Source organism: Schistocerca serialis, chromosome 3 (genome assembly GCF_023864345.2).
Source record: "Schistocerca serialis cubense isolate TAMUIC-IGC-003099 chromosome 3, iqSchSeri2.2, whole genome shotgun sequence".
Classification (NCBI taxonomy): domain Eukaryota; kingdom Metazoa; phylum Arthropoda; class Insecta; order Orthoptera; family Acrididae; genus Schistocerca; species Schistocerca serialis.
This window is the reverse complement of record NC_064640.1, coordinates 247,353,220-247,371,470: the sequence shown is the minus strand read 5'-3', so window position 1 is coordinate 247,371,470 and position 18,251 is coordinate 247,353,220. Positions and strand designations below refer to the sequence as shown.

General features: G+C 38.4%; 1 protein-coding gene across 1 annotated transcript in view; it reads left to right on the top strand.

The window, feature by feature from the left end:
* Positions 1-18,251, top strand: part of LOC126469996 (bromodomain adjacent to zinc finger domain protein 2B-like) — a 296,201-nt gene that overhangs the window by 188,842 nt on the left and 89,108 nt on the right. Inside the window, exon 23 of the mRNA XM_050097452.1 lies at positions 5,178-6,322. Within this exon, the coding sequence (XP_049953409.1) occupies positions 5,178-6,322 (1,145 nt within the window). The remainder of the gene's footprint in view (positions 1-5,177; positions 6,323-18,251) is intronic.

Genomic DNA, 18,251 nt, shown 5'->3' with positions numbered 1-18,251 from the left:
CAGAGCTTGCTCCCATGTGTGTTGGATGCACATAACTTGTCCATTTGCTGCTTTACATCATGGTGTACACATGGACAAGGAAAAAAATTCCCAATATTCTTTTTCCTGAGTGAAAATACAGTTTTTCCTGAGAAAAATACTCTTTCTCTATGATAAGTGACTGCATTCGTCCCCTCAGAGCTGTAAAACTTGTCAGTCCTTCAAATGATAAAGGATTTAGAACTTTCTGCCACTTTAGGAAATGAAAATCATAAAAAAAAAATTAAAAAAAAAATTGGAAAGATTTCTTATGTCCAGCAACATGTATGCTGCATATTTTTGTATTATGAAAGTATAAATATGAATTCTACCAAACACAGCATATTAGTTCCCAAAGCATTGAAATCAAAATTGCAATGTGCTTTGTCAGCCAGTCATAGCTCACATCATGCTATCTTGCCAACCAATGACAGCAGATATTCAGAGCATAGGCAGAGAACAGAAAATAGGGTCTCAACAACGGTTATGTGAAAAGCATTTACGTAACTGAGTCCGTCACTGAATACAAATGCAATGAGGCTCAAAGTGCAGTTCAGAGAGTCCTGCTCAATAGCTGAGTCATTGTACTGTAGTCACTGATAGAGAAAGACAGTGTACTCACAGACATAATTTACAACAGAAGGGGCTTGGTGACCTCTTATCCTCTTGCATAGTGGTGCTGCCTCTGCTGGCCAAGAGAGGTGTGTCTGTAGGGCAGTTGTTGGTTGGCAGCTGCATTTGCTGTGTGGCTGCCTTTCATGATGGTGCTACGAATGTCTTGTCCCAACCCGTGAATTATGAATAGACATGGCAGCATCATAGCACTTGTGAGCAGCACCAAAACATTTATGCCTGAAAATGAAAACAATGGTTTTGGTTTACTTGTACAATGTCGGAGGTTTTTCTCACTCATACCTGATGATATGTGTAATGTCTCGCCCCTTGCAGAAAATAATGAGTTGCTTCCAGGATCAATGTTACATCAGCAACTTTTACATAACAGTAATTATTTTTGAAAGTAATCTTTTTTCATTCTGAGGCATTGCCTGTAACTATGAGCTAATCAGTACATAATATTATTTTGTTATAACAACTTTGATATGTCAGTATCTCAGTAAGTGCTTCTTCTTCTTCTTCTAGTGCCTATCTATTCATGATGTTGGTGACCATCATAGGTATATCACTTTTACTTGTTAGCAAAAGTTCCTTGCTTGTGTGTGAAGCTCATGTCCTTAAGTTTAGATGACAAGAAGTTCTTCTTTTCCCTCAACCTCTTTTACAGGTATCTTTCTTTGAAGAATGTTCTGTAACTGTTTCTACCAGTTCCCATTCCTCATTATGTTGCAGATATTAGAATGTTGCTGACTTCTCATAATTTCTAATGGCATTATCCACACTATTATTTCCTTCTGTAAGGTCAGTGATAGCTGCTGCAGCCGTGCATCCATCTTGCCAGGTCGAGCATACTGTTGAGGCCGCCTAATCCTGGTACCTGCACTAATGGCTTTCCCCATGGACCGTTGCCTGCGGCTGAGCTCGCCGCTTGGCAAAGCATGCCCTGTGCTGAATATTTCTCAAGCTAGGGCATTCGCGGCTCTCTTGCCTTCTGAGTGTGATCACTGACATGGACACACATGATGTTCATTGAAACTGCTTATGTTGCTAAGAATCACTATAATAAACTATATGTAGAATTAATTATTGTTAGCGTTGCCATCTTAAGCTTACTGCAATTAACGAAAAAGAATTTCGCACCAGACGTGTGTTGCTTTTATTTACAAAGCATCTTCTGTGTTCATTGGTTTTCCTGGTTCATATTTACAACCTCTGCACACCACTGCTTTACCTATCTTCATTAGTGGAGGTTGACATCTAAAGACGACATCTTTGTACACATATAGCTGGCAGTCTTTTTTGCCATTTTCAGCTTATTCTTCCGCTGCATTGGCACTGTAGTTCACCTCATGTATGGCACTCAAGTTCCATAAGTGAGGTGAGGTACAGTACCAATGCAGTGGAAGAAAAAGCTGAAAACTTCAAGAAAACTGTCAGCTATATGTATACAAAGACGTTGTCATTAGATGTCAACCTCCGCTAATGAAGAGAGGGAAAGCAGTGATGTGCAAAGAATGTAAACATGAAGCAGGAATACCAATGACCACAGAAGATACTTTGTAAATAAAAGCGAAACGTGTCTATTGTGAAATTCTTCTTAATTATTTGCAGTAAGATTAAGACGGCAAAGCTAACAATAATTAATTGTTGGAGCTGCTGCAGTAGATGGCCATGCAAACAGATGTGATGTTTGTTTGAATCAGCAGTGTAGCACTATACTTGTCTTAATTTTATGCTTAACATATGTAATAGATTTAATGGCATCTGAGAAATGCAGTTCGTGTTTTTGAGAGTGCAGTAACACTTCTGTAAAATTTCTTCAAAGACAGAAATCCTAAGTGTTGGAGTATCTTTTACACCTTCTGAATATATTTTCCATCCTTCTTTTTGATCTGGGCTTTTGACCAGCACTGGCGAAGTTAAAAATATATTTTTTTGTTTTTATTTCATTTTGTATACAGTTTTTGTATTTTTTAGTATTTTTATTTCCCTTTTGTTATCATTTACTTTTAGAAAATTATCGATGTCACTTCATCTCTTATGAGTGATTATAGACAGTTAATAGGTTTTTTTTTTTTTTTTTTTTTTTTTTTTTTTTTTTTTTTTTTTTTTTTTTTTTTTTTTTTTTTTAGTGTGATAGGCCTCCAAACATGGAACTACACATAGTGGTACATTGCATGCTCTACATTTGTATCATGTTTCTCGGTGCACTTTCTGCTTGGAGCATACTGTGCATCGTCACATTAGCATACATTTCTTTGCCATCTGAATCACCTTTGGAAAATGCCTCCCAGTACATCTTAGAGGATTCTCGTCTCCAGAGCACCTTCCTCTGCCAGTTTTCCTCCAATCTTTTGCATAAGCTTCAACAGTCTCTCTTTCCAGACACAAATGAAGTTCTGCTAGTTGGATTTTTCATCCTATTACTACTCTGTGGAGAGCATGGGCATTTAAAATGCACAGATCCAGTACGTGGAAAAAGAACTTTTTGTACCACTTGACAGTCTTTTGTACTGATTGCACTGAACTCAGCAGCATGTCACAGCGGTCAACAGCACCCATACTCTTGTTGTAATCTGCAACACATTGTGGTTTCCTCAATCTTTCACCTGTCTCTCTGTTTATCTTTTCCATCTCAACCATTTCTGCAGTATTACAGGTGGTCAGCATCCACACTTTTGTCACACCATTTCATGGCAAGGATTGTGTCAGTGAACATAAACTGTATTTCTCCTCGTTTTAGTTTGTTCTGTAATTTTGGCACATTGCATCTGTTTTTGCGAACAGTACCACATGCATTTGTTCCTTGGTTATGAAGCCAGAGGAACAGGTCTGGCCTTGAATGCCAATTATCGACATAGAGCGTATGTCCCCTTCCTAAAAATGGTTTCATCTATGTTGCTATTATGTCACCACCTGTCCCCAGATTGTGGAAGTCAATTTCAGTATTTGTGCATGTGTAAACAATGAAATCCAGGATATAACCCAACTGGCAGTCACATAGCACAAATGTTTTTATTCCAAACCTACTTCTTTTGGAGGGAATGTAGTGTTTGAACGATAATCGTCCTTTGAGCAAGAGGCTTTCATCAATGCAGAGCTTTTGGTATGGATGAAATATACTGTGAAATGTTGCATGAATTTTATCAACAATATACCTAATTTTAAATAACCTGTCTCCTTCATTGCTGACAAGAGTTACCACTGAAGTGAAGCAATCTTAAAATTAACTGAAAATGCTCCCTGGACATAATTTCGCCAAAACAGGAATGTTCAAGAGTATGTCTGTGGACCAGTAGTCACTGATTTTCAGCTTTTTCACACGAGCCATTAGCATACAAACAGCGATGAAGGAATACATATCCTCGAAACCTGTTTCTTTCCATCTGGACATATGAGAATGCTCTGATTCTGACGTATTTTCTTTTGTGTGTGTGTGTGTGTGTGTGTGTGTGTGTGTCTATATATATATATATGATAAAATCTGTTGGTTTCATATGCTACAAATTTCATCAGTTCTTCTGTTAAAAATATCAGGAAATATGACAAAACATTTGAATCTGGCCCTAAGCCACACTTGTGTCCAGAAGCTGAAGCATCAAACTCTTGCATAAATGGACAAAAATCACTTTTCTTCCAGTCAAACATGTCGCTAAAGCGAGCTCTTTTCGCTGGTGCTTAACTATCACTCTCAGACCCATCCGGTTCTGAATGATATCCCTCCCTTGTTGACAGATGCACTGTTCCAGCTGAAGTACACTGCACAGGACTGTTATTTCGAGATTCAATGGAAGAATAATCACTACCACTGCTGTCGAAAATTTCATTGTCACTGTTGCTTCTAGTGAGAATTTTGACGATTTCTTCGTCTGTACAACCACAACGGTGTGCGATTTTCTTCTCAAAATGTTAACGGTGTCAACAGTCAGTAGAAGCACAGATGAAAACTGCAGCACAAGAACACAGCAGCAAATGCTCACAAGACTTCAACTGTGCAAGCGGAATGCTGAACAGCTACTAGGCACTCAGCAAGAATATACAGCTCGCTGCCATAAACCACAGGGGAAGAAGCAGCAGCATGTCTCAACACGTCAGGAGGACACAGGTGCCACAAAGGTGGTGCACATAGACACGTTTAGAGTACCAGGTAGAAGGAGTGGGCACACGTAAACACGTTCAGAGTACCAGGTAGAAGGAGTGGGCGCATGTAAACACGTTCAGAGCACACAGGGACAGGTACAAAGGCGCGCGTTAACACGTCCAGAGCAGTTAAAGGGTTAAGTGCCTATTGCGCATTCAAATTGAATTTATTCTGTATTTTCCCTTTGAAAAAAGATACTTTAAATAAAAAGTACATAGTGATAATTCTTCTTTGAAAAACTAATGTATTGGAAGTTCTACTCAAAAATAATTTCTTGTGCTTATCTATAGAAAGCGACATTTGTATAATAAGTCATTTGAGTTAACATAAAAGATTTTGAAAGCCTCTAAGATACAAGCCTTGTGCTTTATCATCCCTGTAATCATTAATTAATGTTTTGCAGGAAGAAGACAAGAATCTGACTGCTGAAGAACTGCATCGCAAGATGGAACGTCTGTCTCGTCAGAGTGATCATTCCTTGCAGGCACTGAGTACGTCAGCTCAGCAACTAAGAGCCACTTGCTTTGGCCAGGATCGATATTTTCGACGATTTTGGTCATTGCCATGCGCTGGTGGCATCTTTGTGGAAGCTATGGAGTCTGCTGAGCCTGATCTTTACAATAAATATGTTGAAGAAGCTCGCAGTAAACAAGAAAGTTGTGAATCAGTGCCTGGGAACGGTTATACGGATGCTCAGACCAGTGAAAATGCGATGGATAGAATAAAGGATGAAGAGGTGGACAAGACTGAAACTGAGCATAGAAAAACACAGATAAGTAATGTAGATGAAAATAAAGAAAAACCCAATGAAATGAAAATGACATTTACTGAGCAGATGGATAACAACTCAGTTACACATGTGACAGACAATTGTCATGTGAAATTGGAAGAAAATTGTAGACCTGAAGACAGTGAAACTAAAAGGTTGTCTTCTTCAGAAGGGTGTATTGAGTCTCCAGTGAAAGTGAATGAAGGTAGTGAATCTTTGTGTGTGAGTGTCGATTCGGATAGCTCATTGAAAAATCGATATACTGTTCCTGTTGCTGAAAAACTTTCAGATGGATGTCAAGTCAAAACAGAAACTCCTGAAGATAGTTTGAGTGCTGTGAAAATGGAAATTAAAAGTGATATGTTTAATAGTGAGCTAAAAGACATGAAGAAAGAGAATAATACTGATACTGTTAGGCATGGCAAGAAGGAACAATATCTCTTTACAGTGAAACATCAGACTGAAGATGATGATGAAAAACCACAAAGCAGTTATCTGGACCATGGACATATTCAGTTTGAGCATCTAGGTGAATGCATGGAAAAGGCAAACAGTGAAATACCCCAAGTAATTGTTCCAAATGGGGATAAATTCAATGCTATAAACCACTTGTATAATCTAAATTCATCAAACATGTTCAACAATGGAAAGGATCTCAATGGTAGTTTCCTACTTAGTGGAGGTGCTGGGAATGTAACATCTGAGAGAACGTGGTTCAGTATTCTACCAAGAGATGCATGTGATTCAAATTCAGTCACAAGTGGAACGATCATGCCTCGGTAAGTAGATTACATTAATTTGATGTAAATATGAAATCTGTATGTGTAGATAGGTCACTATAGCAGGAACAATAATAAGTAAGCCATTTGGCATTCTGGGGCATTTGAAACAATCTTCTCTGTAACATGGATACCACCACAGATTGTGCTGTCCATGTTTTTGCAATAACAAAGAAGCAGCGGTGCTCCAATATAGCCAATTGGCCCAATGGAAGATGGCAAATTTCGTGAAGCAATCATTCATGTGCGTAAGGAACGGTAAAGGAAACTAGATCAATGAAATTTGACTAATTTTGATATGCAGTAGCTCATATGCTTATGTACCATGAAACAAATAGTGGCTGTGGAAATAACAGCAGACTAGAAGTTGTTAAGTGTGGGTAGTGAGAGAACTCTAAGGATGAGAAATAGATGATGGGTACTTTGCACGTTTGTGAGTTGTGGCTAGGTTTTCTGGTTTGAACAGCATTGACTTCCCCTTCACTCGATGAAATTGTGCTGTGTACTTTTGTGACACACTATCATTGACTGCAACATTGTCCCATGCCTCAATTTGGTGGCCCACTGTGCAGGGGACTTGAAAGGACTAAGCAATATTTAAAACTTCTTCCAAGACTGAATCTTCACATTGAAGTGTTCTCCAATGAACTTCCTTATTGGGTGCTAGGTGGATGATTAAATCTCTGACTCTGGAGTCTATAAAGGATTCTTTGGAAGTTTTAGTAAGAAAGCAGCACTTATGGCTCAAACCCTACAGCTCCACCACTGCCCAAGCCCAATAAGACTGAGCTTTGCGGCACTGGAAAATTCTACATGTGTAGCGATGATGTGGGTGTGCTTGCGATGGTAAGATGACAAAAAACTACACATTTCATTAAAAAAGAGTGAGACCTATTCTTGCAAAGGGACTAATTTACATAACAACTGGTACACACGAGGAGAAATCCATGATAAAGACAATGCCTTACAAGTCCCTCTGTCCGTCACCCTAAATGCAATGAAGTCTCATTTTTCATAAGCTTACCAATCGTCAGTGGAACCATCATATCGTGGAACTGGCAGTGGGTGCACCTGAGATGGTGGAGTTTGAACTGCCAACATCATCACAAGTTTTTCCAATGTGGCTGTAGTAAGTTGCTGCTGCTGGAGAAGTGATTGAATTTCCAATCCTTGGATTAGTTACATGAAAAAAACATTCTCTGAAGTTGAGCACATGAGGATTCCACTCATCACCACTTGTGTTCTAAATCTGAACACAATAAAAGATATGGTCATAAGAAACCACCTATTTATTAAGTCAGAGCATGACAGTATAAGTACAATACAGTTTAGAGAAGAGACACAACTGCCACTCAGAACCATTGCATGGCTATATAAGTAGCATTTGCCCAATGGGGGCCACTTGCTATCTCTGGAAGTGATAAAGGCACAAGACCATGGTCGGTGGCCTCTGGCTGGATTTCCGCAGTAGCCAAATGGCACACTATGCAAATGAGTGTACGTGTATTGACATGTGTCACGGTAGTGGTTGTGGGTGTGCAGTAACGTGCAGGTGGCTACACATGCAACTGCACTATGTCATCATTGCATTTCATATCCATACAAATTTTTATGGGGTGACTGATCCCAGTTGTGAGTGACGTAGTTGTTGTAGTTATTGGCATTACTTCTCTGCATTTTGTGTACTGCGCAGTTTTACGCTTGGCACAATTAAAGCAAGCTACCTATATTTGCACCACTTATCAATGTCTGACTGCATCTTTGTGCAGTTCCCCCCCCCCCCCCCCCCCTCCCCCTAGATAGTACTTAATTTCAGATAACTACATCACCTGCTAAAAGTCTGAAGTCACATTAATATTTTATTAATATTTTATACAAAAGTATGGAAAGCTAAGACCTTGCAGTAGCAGATGTCTGCTCATAGTACTGAAGACGAATGAGTGCTCTCATTTGACAGCCTGTGTTTACTAGAAATTTTTTACTTATTAATAAGGAAGATATCTTACATCTACTACGTGTATACAAGGTAAAAGGTGAGGGTGACATATATGATGATTTGCCAAAGTCTTTATTTGCATTTTCAATAACATGATATGTTCGATAGGCTATGACGTCACGATCGACGAAGCTTTCCAGTCCTGATACATTGGGCACGCCTGTACCACCTCGTACAATAGCGACTGTTAACCATCCGTTGCCATGGGTGAAGGAATCATTGATGTCTGGGACAGTGTGTGTGTGTGTGTGTGTGTGTGTGTGTGTGTGTGTGTGTGTGTCATAAAGGTGTGGAGTGAGTCATTTTATATTCACATCACTTATTATTTTGTAAGTATGCCTATAGTTAAAAGTGTTTTGTATTTTTTATTTAATTTAATTTTGTTTTAAAGAAGCAGACATACAGATGTGTGTTAGTAAGTTCTGGCCACCATCTTTTATGCATCACAGTAATAGATATTCTTCTACAGAATAGACCAAGTTGCCAACGAAAAACATTTTCAGTTTTTTTCCCCAAGTTTTACTTTGCCATCTGACAAACATTTTATATCACCATGTAAGTGACAAAAACTTTTTGTTGCAGTTTGTGCACCCATTTTTGTGCTAAAGACAATCTTAATGTGTCATAGTGCATGTCATTGTTTTCATCTGGTTTTGTAATTATGTATATCATTGTTCCTTTTGAAATGCAGTGGATTATTTTCACAAACTGCATGAGGGAATAAAAATACTGTGAAGCAGAGTCAAGATTCAAATGGCTCTCAGCACTATGGGACTTAACATCTATGGTAGTCAAGATTCCTAACTCCTTAGACAGATGTCTACAAGTTGATAGTGGGTGGGCACCACATATTATTTTCGTAGCACGTTTTTTTGAGCAATGAAGACTTTCTTTCTTAAAGATTAGTTACCCCAGAATATTATTTCATAGTAAATTATTGGATGAAAAATGTTCAAAACTGTCATCTTGCTGATTTCTCTCCTCTTAAGATTTACAATGATTGTAAATACAACTGTGGCTGAACTAAGTTGTTCAGGAGCTCCAAATGTGCTTTTTTGAGTTGAAATTCTCATCAATAAGTATACATTAGAATTTTGAAGTTTTATTATTTCCTCCCGGTGTTTGAAGCTATCATTGGTGTATTACCTCTAGCTGTGCAATACTACATATTTTGTGTCTTCTTAAAATTGAGAGTGAGACCATTCACAAAAAAACCATTCAATGGTACTTTTAAGAACATTGTTTGTCATTTCTTCTGTTGGTATATGTATGCTTGGATTGATTACAATACTAGTCTCATCTGCAAAAGAATTAATTCTGCTTGTTGTATATTAGACAGGAGACCATTTATGTCTATGAACTGTAGTGGGCCTAAGATCAAGCCTTAGGGAACCCCGTACATGATTTCTCCGTGTTAGAATAATGTCCCTGGATTACATTGGTTGAATTACTATGCACAGCTTTTTGCATTCTTTTGGTTAGAAAAGACATCCATTGCTTGACTATTCAGTTAATCTCATAACACCTCAATTTATGTATGATAATGTTGAGAGTCACACAGTCAAATGCTTTAGAAATGTCACAGAAAATACCAATCATTGCTATTTTGTTGTTTCATGCTTGTCAAATATGGTGACTGAACATCTAAATGGCATTCTCACAAGGGAACCTCCCCATCGCACCCCCCTCAGATTTAGTTATAAGTTGGCACAGTGGATAGGCCTTGAAAAACTGAACACAGATCAATTGAGAAAACAGGAAGAAGTTGTGTGGAACTGTGAAAAAATAACCAAAAATACAAACTGAGTAGTTCATGGCAAGATATGCAACATCAAGGATACCGGAAACGCAGGAGCGCCGTGGGCTCGTGGTAACGTGAGCAGCTGCGAAACGAAAGGTCCGTGGTTCAAATCTTCCATCGAGTGAAAAGTTTAATTTTTTATTTTCAGTTTATGTGACAAACTCGTATGTTTTCACCACTTTTTTGGGAGTGATTATCACATTCACAAGAAAACCTAAATCGGGCAAGGTGGAAGAATCTTTTTACCCATTCGCCAAGTGTACAAGTTAGGTGGGTCGACAACATATTCCTGTCATGTGACGCACATGCCGTCACCAGTGTCGTATAGAATATATCAGATGAGTTTTCCTGTGGAGGAATCGGTTGACCTATGACCTTGCGATCAAATGTTTTCGGTTCCCATTGGAGAGGCACGTCCTTTCATCTACTAATCGCACGGTTTTGCGATGCGTCGCAAAACACAGACACTAAACTTATTACAGTGAACAGAGACGTCAATGAACGAACGGACAGATAATAACTATGCAAAAATAAAGAAAGTAAAATTTTCAGTCGATGGGAAGACTTGAACCAAGGACCTCTCCTTCTGCAGCTGCTCACGCTACCACGAGACCACGGCGCTCCTGAGCTAACATTAGCCTTGGTGTTGCCTATTTTGCACATTGGACTACCCAGTTTGTATATTTTGCTTATTTTTTCATAGTTCCACACAACTTCTTCCTGTTTTCTCAATTGATCTGTGTTCAGTTTATCAAGGCCTATCCACTGTGCCAGCTTATAACTGAATCTGAGGGGGGTGCGATGGGGAGGTTCCCTTGTCAGTAGAGCAACTCTTCTGAGAGCCAAACTGTGATTTACTGAGGAAACTTTTGTTCCTCAGAGGAGATACTGTTCTGGAATACCTTCCCAGAAATTTTGGAAAATGATGTCAGTAGTGTAACAGGCCAGTTGTTATTGAAATCTCTCCTATCACCTTTCTTATAGAGAGAACAGCATATTTTAGTCTGAGAAAATGCCTTGAGTTAGCAATGCGTTACAAATTTCAGATAAGACAGGGCTGATTATATGGGAATGCCACCAAATCCAGTGAGCTTTTATTTTTGAAGGAATATATAATTTTCTTAATTTTATAAGGAGGAGTTGGTGATACATCCACACAACTGACTTTTATGTTAGTTGCTTTTTCAAAATAGTGCTGTGATTTTCTTATTGAACTAGCTGTCACTATATTTTCAACTATATTGAAGAAGTGATTATTAAATATATTTGCTTCCTGTGACTCACCATTTATAGCCCCTTCATTTGATTCAGTAGCTTTTCTATGGCTGGTTGTCCTATCTCCAGTTTCACTACATTCCACATGGCTTTAAACCTGTTGGAAGAATACTGTTTTCTTATATAATGTGCAGGTTCCTTGATTTTTATAACTTATCTTAGTAATTTTCAGTAGTTTTTTAAGCACGAGTTCTACTTGTTCTTGCCAACAGATACATTTCCCTTTTCCTTTCACAGTATACTTTAATCCCTCTAGTGATCCATGGCTTTTTACGTGGGTATTTAATGTCCTTTCTGAATAGCTTATGCAGAAAGCTATTTTAAAATAATGATGTGAATTTATCATGAAATAGATTAAATTTTTATTCAGCATTTGGTTCATTATAAATTTCATCCCAGGTCACCTCTTCTCAACTATTCTTAAAAGCATTGCTTCTGGAGTCATTAATTACTCTAATGGATTTCCACTGTGGAGTATCACTACTGTAAGGCAGTATCTTATTTATCATAAACAGCTGTGCATCATAATTAGAGAGAGCATTTGTTACTGGGTATACAGTTATTTTCTTGCTTTTTGCGTCATCCAAGAAAGCATTATCATATAGGGTACTACTGTCTTTATTCATCTGTGTTGGAAACTTAAATTACCAAGATCAAATTGTGGGATCCAAATAAGATTTCCAGATCATTTTTCCTATCAGAATCCTTTTAGAAAATCTACTTTGAAATTGCCACAAATTGCTGCTGTCCAACAGATAACATAGTAAGGAACCTAAATCCCATGTAAACAGATCAAAATTCACCAGTGGGAATCTATGCGCAGTTACAATCAAAAGTGAACTATTTTTCAGCATTAATTCATAAGCATACACTTCTATGTACTGATAAGTACAAAATGTACTTGTGTGGATGGTTTTGAACTTGTGTTGTTTTAACATATGTAACATCTCCTCCTTCCGTCATATTCAGAGAGAGGGAGGAGGGGATGGACAGAGAGAGGGGAAATGAGGAGATGAACAAAGGGGGAGGGGGGGCGGGAGGAGAAGCTGGACAGACAGTGAGGGTGGAGTAGTTGGGCATAGAGAGGTGGAGAAGGAGATGAACAAAGAGAGGTGAAAGGAGGAGATGGACAGAGAGAGAGGGAAGGAAGAGATTGACAGAGAATGGGGGAGGAGGAGGAGATGGACAGAGAGATGGGGAGAAGGAGATTGACAGAGACTGTGAGAAGGAGGAGTGGACTAATAGAGCTGTGTTAAATACATATACAAGCAACACTGGACACTCAGCTAGTTTGTTCTACATGAATAAGATGCTAGAGTGTAATCTTTTATATTAAACTTCTCTAATCCTGTGGCTAAGTGGTGCTCACATAGGCAACACAGAGCTCTCTAAATTTTCCAAACAGGCAAGAAGTTCTTCTATGTTATTATTCAGTCTTCTAATATTCTGACAACGTAGGCTAAACTTAGTTTTCTGTGCATTCTTAATCATTTTGTGGGGCTCTTCTGCTATTTTAATTTGTTTCATAACAAGGTGCCTGAATCCAGATTCTAACCTGAAAAACGTATCTCTACCACACTAGTAACCACAGGTATCTTGCTTTGTGTGATGGTGGCCCCCATATGTTTCTGCAAGAAGCTCAGAAAACTTATCTATCATGTCTAATACATCCCTATCTCCCAACTGTAGCAACGGGCATTGCACTCATCTGAGACTTCATTTCATTCAGCAACAGCCCACTCAACTCAGTGTTTACACAGCTGACAGCAGTGTTAACCCAAGGCTGGTCATGGAATTGTAAGACCTGTACAAAACTCACATTTACATGTGTAGTTGCTACCCCTATTTCATCCAGGTAATGCTTAATGCTGTCATTTCTGTCTTTTGCCAGGCTGCTCCCTGCTTCACCTTTTGTAATAAACTGATTCTCTTTGTCAGGATCTATGCACAAATTCTCCATGTCCTCTGTCACCTAGCTACAACTGGCACTTGGCTTCACACTACTGGTGACCTATTATCCTGTCCCTAATTTGTCCTGTATCATCTAGCCTAAACCCTGCCATGGCTGCTATCTATATAGCAGCAAGACTCTTTTCTTCCTGCTCTCTATATCTACTGACCCACATTTAGTTTCTCTGCTAGAAGTCTGCTGCATCCTACTGTGACCTACAGCTGGATGAGGCTCTTCCCCTTCTACTTCAGGTAACCAGTCAAATTTATTCAATACTAAAAGCTTAAATGTAGATAAAGTTGAAAAGCTGTTCCCTTTCACCCATTGCTTGTTACCATTACCCAGTTCCCATGATATTCCCCCCACCCCTCCCCCTGCAGCGTATGTAGGTCAAATTTCACATTTTCTAATGCAGCATGAATGGCACAAATCTTTGCTTCCTGTTTGGCAATTCTCTTGCTCTTTTGCAGAGCCTACATTTCCATGGGATAGCCTCATTGAGTTCCCTGTTCAATTCTCGACTACAGTGACCCCAGTAGTACCCCAAACCACAGCCTACACATATCACTCCCAGTCAGACTGCCCTATGGAAACATCCACACTTACTGTGTATTGTGATACAGATGAAGTGCTTAAAATAGGGTTAAATCACTTAACACACTTTACACAACACAATTTTTTTGTTATTTATGAGCTGCAATGGTTAGCACTTTAGGTATATGATATAAGGTAAAAAGTTAATTATTTTCTCTTAAAACAAGAGCTTAGCATTCCTTTACAGTTCTAACATTTCCTTGAGAAAAGACCAGCAACTGAATTTGTTAACTCTTTATTTAAAACGTTTGTCACAATTGCCTGTATTTTTACACTGGTGACTAATTTTGAACACAGCCATTAATCTTCAAACCAGTCCTGCACTGAAGTGCTTATTGGAGCTGCTCAGTGCAAGTCTGGTTTGAAAATGAATGGGTATGTTCAAAACTAGTCACCAGTATGAAATACAGGCAACTGTGACAGAAATTTGAAATAATGAATGTCTACTTTTGTCAGTGACTCTTCATCTGAAATGACAAGTTGCACCATCCCCACCAAGAAATCCTCAATCCAGTCACAAACTTTGTGTGATATCCCATACTAACATATGTTTGTTGATAATTGTGTGTGTGTTACTGAGTCACATGAAGTTTGGAAGTCAAGAAATAGGCATCCAGCTGACTGCCTTTATCAAAGGCTTAGGATGCTATGTAAGAAGAGCACAAGTTGTCTTTCGCATTATTGTTCTCCTTCGAATCCATGCTGGTTGACATGGAGGATATGATTCTATTTTAGATACCTCATTCTGTCTGGGCTCAGAATATGTTCTTGGTAAAGTATTTTAGTGACATTGGATGTCAGTATTGTGCATCATTTCTGCTACACATCCTGTAGATGGTGTGACCTCTGCTTTCTCCCAGCTGCACAAATTAATCATTGTGGACTCCATGTTATGCTCAAAATGAGAGATAACTGAGCTTTGAATTCTGTATAGAATCTGATAAGGATTTCATCAGGATATAATTCAATTTTAGTGATTTCAGCTGTTTCTCATCACCACTGACACTAATAACTGTACAGTTCACTTTTGTGGTGGTCTAATAATTAGCAGTGTTAGTAATTCTGTATTCTTCTTTGTAATGGAACACTTGAAAAAAATATTTCAACATTTGTGCTTTTATTTTGCTATCCTCAGTTTGTTTCTCTATAATGTATGAGCTCCTGAACACTAACTGTGGTGCCACTTGTAGCCTTTACATATGTCCAGAATTAAGAATGTATTTGAGTTTTCTGAGAGAGCTTTCAATGAGGTTCTACTCAGTTAGTCACTGAAGGCATCATACATTGCTGTCATGACAGCCAAACTCATTTTATTCAGGATCTCTCTGCCTTTAGCCCTATGCTTCATGTTGCATCAGTTGTGCGGTAGTCACTTTTGCTGTAGAAGTTTCTCTACAGAGACTATATATCATGGAGGTTGCCTCCAGTATGAACGGTTATTTTTTTATAGGTACATACCTGTCCAGTGCTTGGCTAACTATTCTTCTAAACTTGAGCCACAGTTCTTCTAAATGCTCCTGCCCAGAGATAAAAGTTTTGAGTTCCTCTTTGAGAAAGGAAATGACTGCCCCTTTATCTAGCGTAGTGAACATGTAAATCTTCCAACTTTGTTTTTATATAGAGGTCCTCAAAGATGTCAGGTATATTTTTTGTCATTAGATATAGTATGTTTCCATCATGCACTGGCTCCCAAACTATTTGTTCCAAGTAGCTTTCATAGAAAACATTTTATATTATTCACAGGATGTGTTGTTGCATCCACAATGCTCATTAATTAAAAATGGCTTTTGAGATGGAAATTTATTATGTAACTTTTCATTTAGCTCACTGCGACAGATGCAGGAAACCATTATGGTTACATTTAAAAATCACTTATTATTAAAGATTTATTGTTTAACATTTCCTTGGCCTTTAAACCGCACCATACAATTGCTGTATTTTGGTTTAGGAGATGACACTAATTGTAGTGGCCTATTGCCACACGGAACATAATTATCAAAAGGAGGAATAGGTGTGATAGCCTGATGAATGTTTACCTCCAAATGTTCCAAATTTTGTGGCTTGTCAACATAGACCTGGGCTTTGCTGTAGCCCCAGAGAAAAAAATCCAAGGGTGTTAAATCACATGACTGTGTCAGCCAATTCACAGATCCTCATTTTGAGATGACCCGGTCACCAAATGTCCCCCTCAGCGAATCAAGTGTAGCACCAGCTGTGTAGCACGTAGCTTCATCCCTTAAGGTTCTGACCACAAAAACTCACGTAACATGGATCTGTAGTGATTGTCATTGATGGTAACACTTCTTCTCTCATCATCTCGAAGTTAATTATGTCAAGTGACACCACCATGCCATAAACTGCACCACACGGTGATTTGTTTTAATGCAGTTGCACCTCATGGACCACTTGTGAGTTCTTCACAAAAATGGGCCTAGTCTGAGAAGATAATTGTTCCACTGAAATCAGGATCACCTTACATCTGCTGTGCAACCAAATCAGCTAATTCACAATGCAGTCGGTGATTGTGTGGCTTCAGCTCTTGAGTCAAAACAATGCAGGCTCAAATCTTTCCCAAGGTTTGCCAAGCTGATGACTCAGATAGGTGCTATCATTGAAACTTGAAACTAACACATTCAGCTCTTCCTCAATATTAGTAGCTACTGCTGCAATATTGACCTCACTTCACACTTCACATTGTCTTCTTCGTGGCTGCTGGTTGTGTAGAGTGCAATCCTGCTCAAACTTGACCACAGTGCAGAGAAATAGTGGTGGCAGCCCAGTTCTCTTGTGAATAAATGGTGAGCAGCCACAAGTGAGCTACCTCTTTGGTAAACATTTTTTTTATGATTTCTAAACGTTTAAGAAGTGTGAGTTGCTGCATGACGAAACTGAAAATGATACTGGATATTTTTACACCTGGAAATTACAATTTTAAAAAGTAACACTCTCAATAACTGAAATGCTATTACTTTAATCATTACTTATTACTACTTTAATCTCTGGATATTACAATGTTTGTGAACATGGCAACCAAGTTTTTGGGTGATGTCTGGTGAATACTAGGGAACAGTGGTCCTCATGGGGACTGCCTTCAGAAATTGATATGCTTCATAAAGAAGTTGAACAAAAGCGACACATGTCAATTTTTTTTAAAGTGAGTAATTAAAAATTACATTCCATAAGGAGATTAAACATTTAATCAGGTCACTAAAATGTGTTGATTCTGCTATCTTTGATGGTGTTTGTTCCAGAGTATTAAAACTTGTGCTGATCTGAGAAAACTGCCTATAAGTTATCTTTGTAAACCATCATTGACTCTGAACAGATTCCTTGACTAACTCAAGTAATACCCATCCACAAAAATGGAGATAAGAAAACCATTTTAATTGTACACCCAATACACCCCCTCCAGTCTTTTGAAATTTTTTTGAGAAAGTGGCTTATGTTAGAGTACTTTATCATTTGTCTGAATAGAACTGCCTTCTCAGTTTAACTTTCATAATGGATTATATGCAGAGAGAGCCATACAGGATTCCCCAAATTAAGTCTTGGTAGAACTAAACAAGAATAATAATGCCACTAGTATATTATGTGAAGTTGAAATAGCCTTACATTGCATAGACCACAAAATTCTAGTTGGCAAACTGATATGTTATGCATTTAATGGCATCCCTCTTCATTGAGTAAGTCTTACATTCATAGCAGAAACTGAAGGATCAGACTGTGTCACGGATAAAACTATTTTCAGAATGGCATAATATAACATGTGGGTCTAACAAGAACCAGTACTGCATCTGTTCTTGTTCCTAAACTGCAAAAGTGATCTTGTGAGGACTTCAAAGGATGGTTTGTAATCTGTAATGTTTGCTTATGACACAAGCATACTAATCATCGGTCCCAACTCAGTCTTACCAGTCACAGTTATGATGGAAGCTGAACAGGACTACAGCTGTTTCATAGCAAATAGTTTGTGTGTTACTCTCACAAGGAATTATTTCATGAAGTTTCAGACAAGGAAAAATGATCTGCTAACATCAGAAGTTGATTTGAACAGTCATATACTAAATGTGAGAATATGTGTAAAATTTTTAGGGTTGAAGTTGGATAACAAGATAAAATAGTCAACACTCAGATAATTTACACAGGAAGCTTAGTTCAGAATGTTTTACTCTTTGAAGTATCTCTTTTTGTGTTTATAAAGAGAAGGATGTTGGCTTGTTTTGCATATCCAACTTCCTGTTGCATCACGGAGTTATCTTCTGGAGCATTGCATGTAAAGTAAATAAAGCAACAGCTTTCATTCTTAATACAG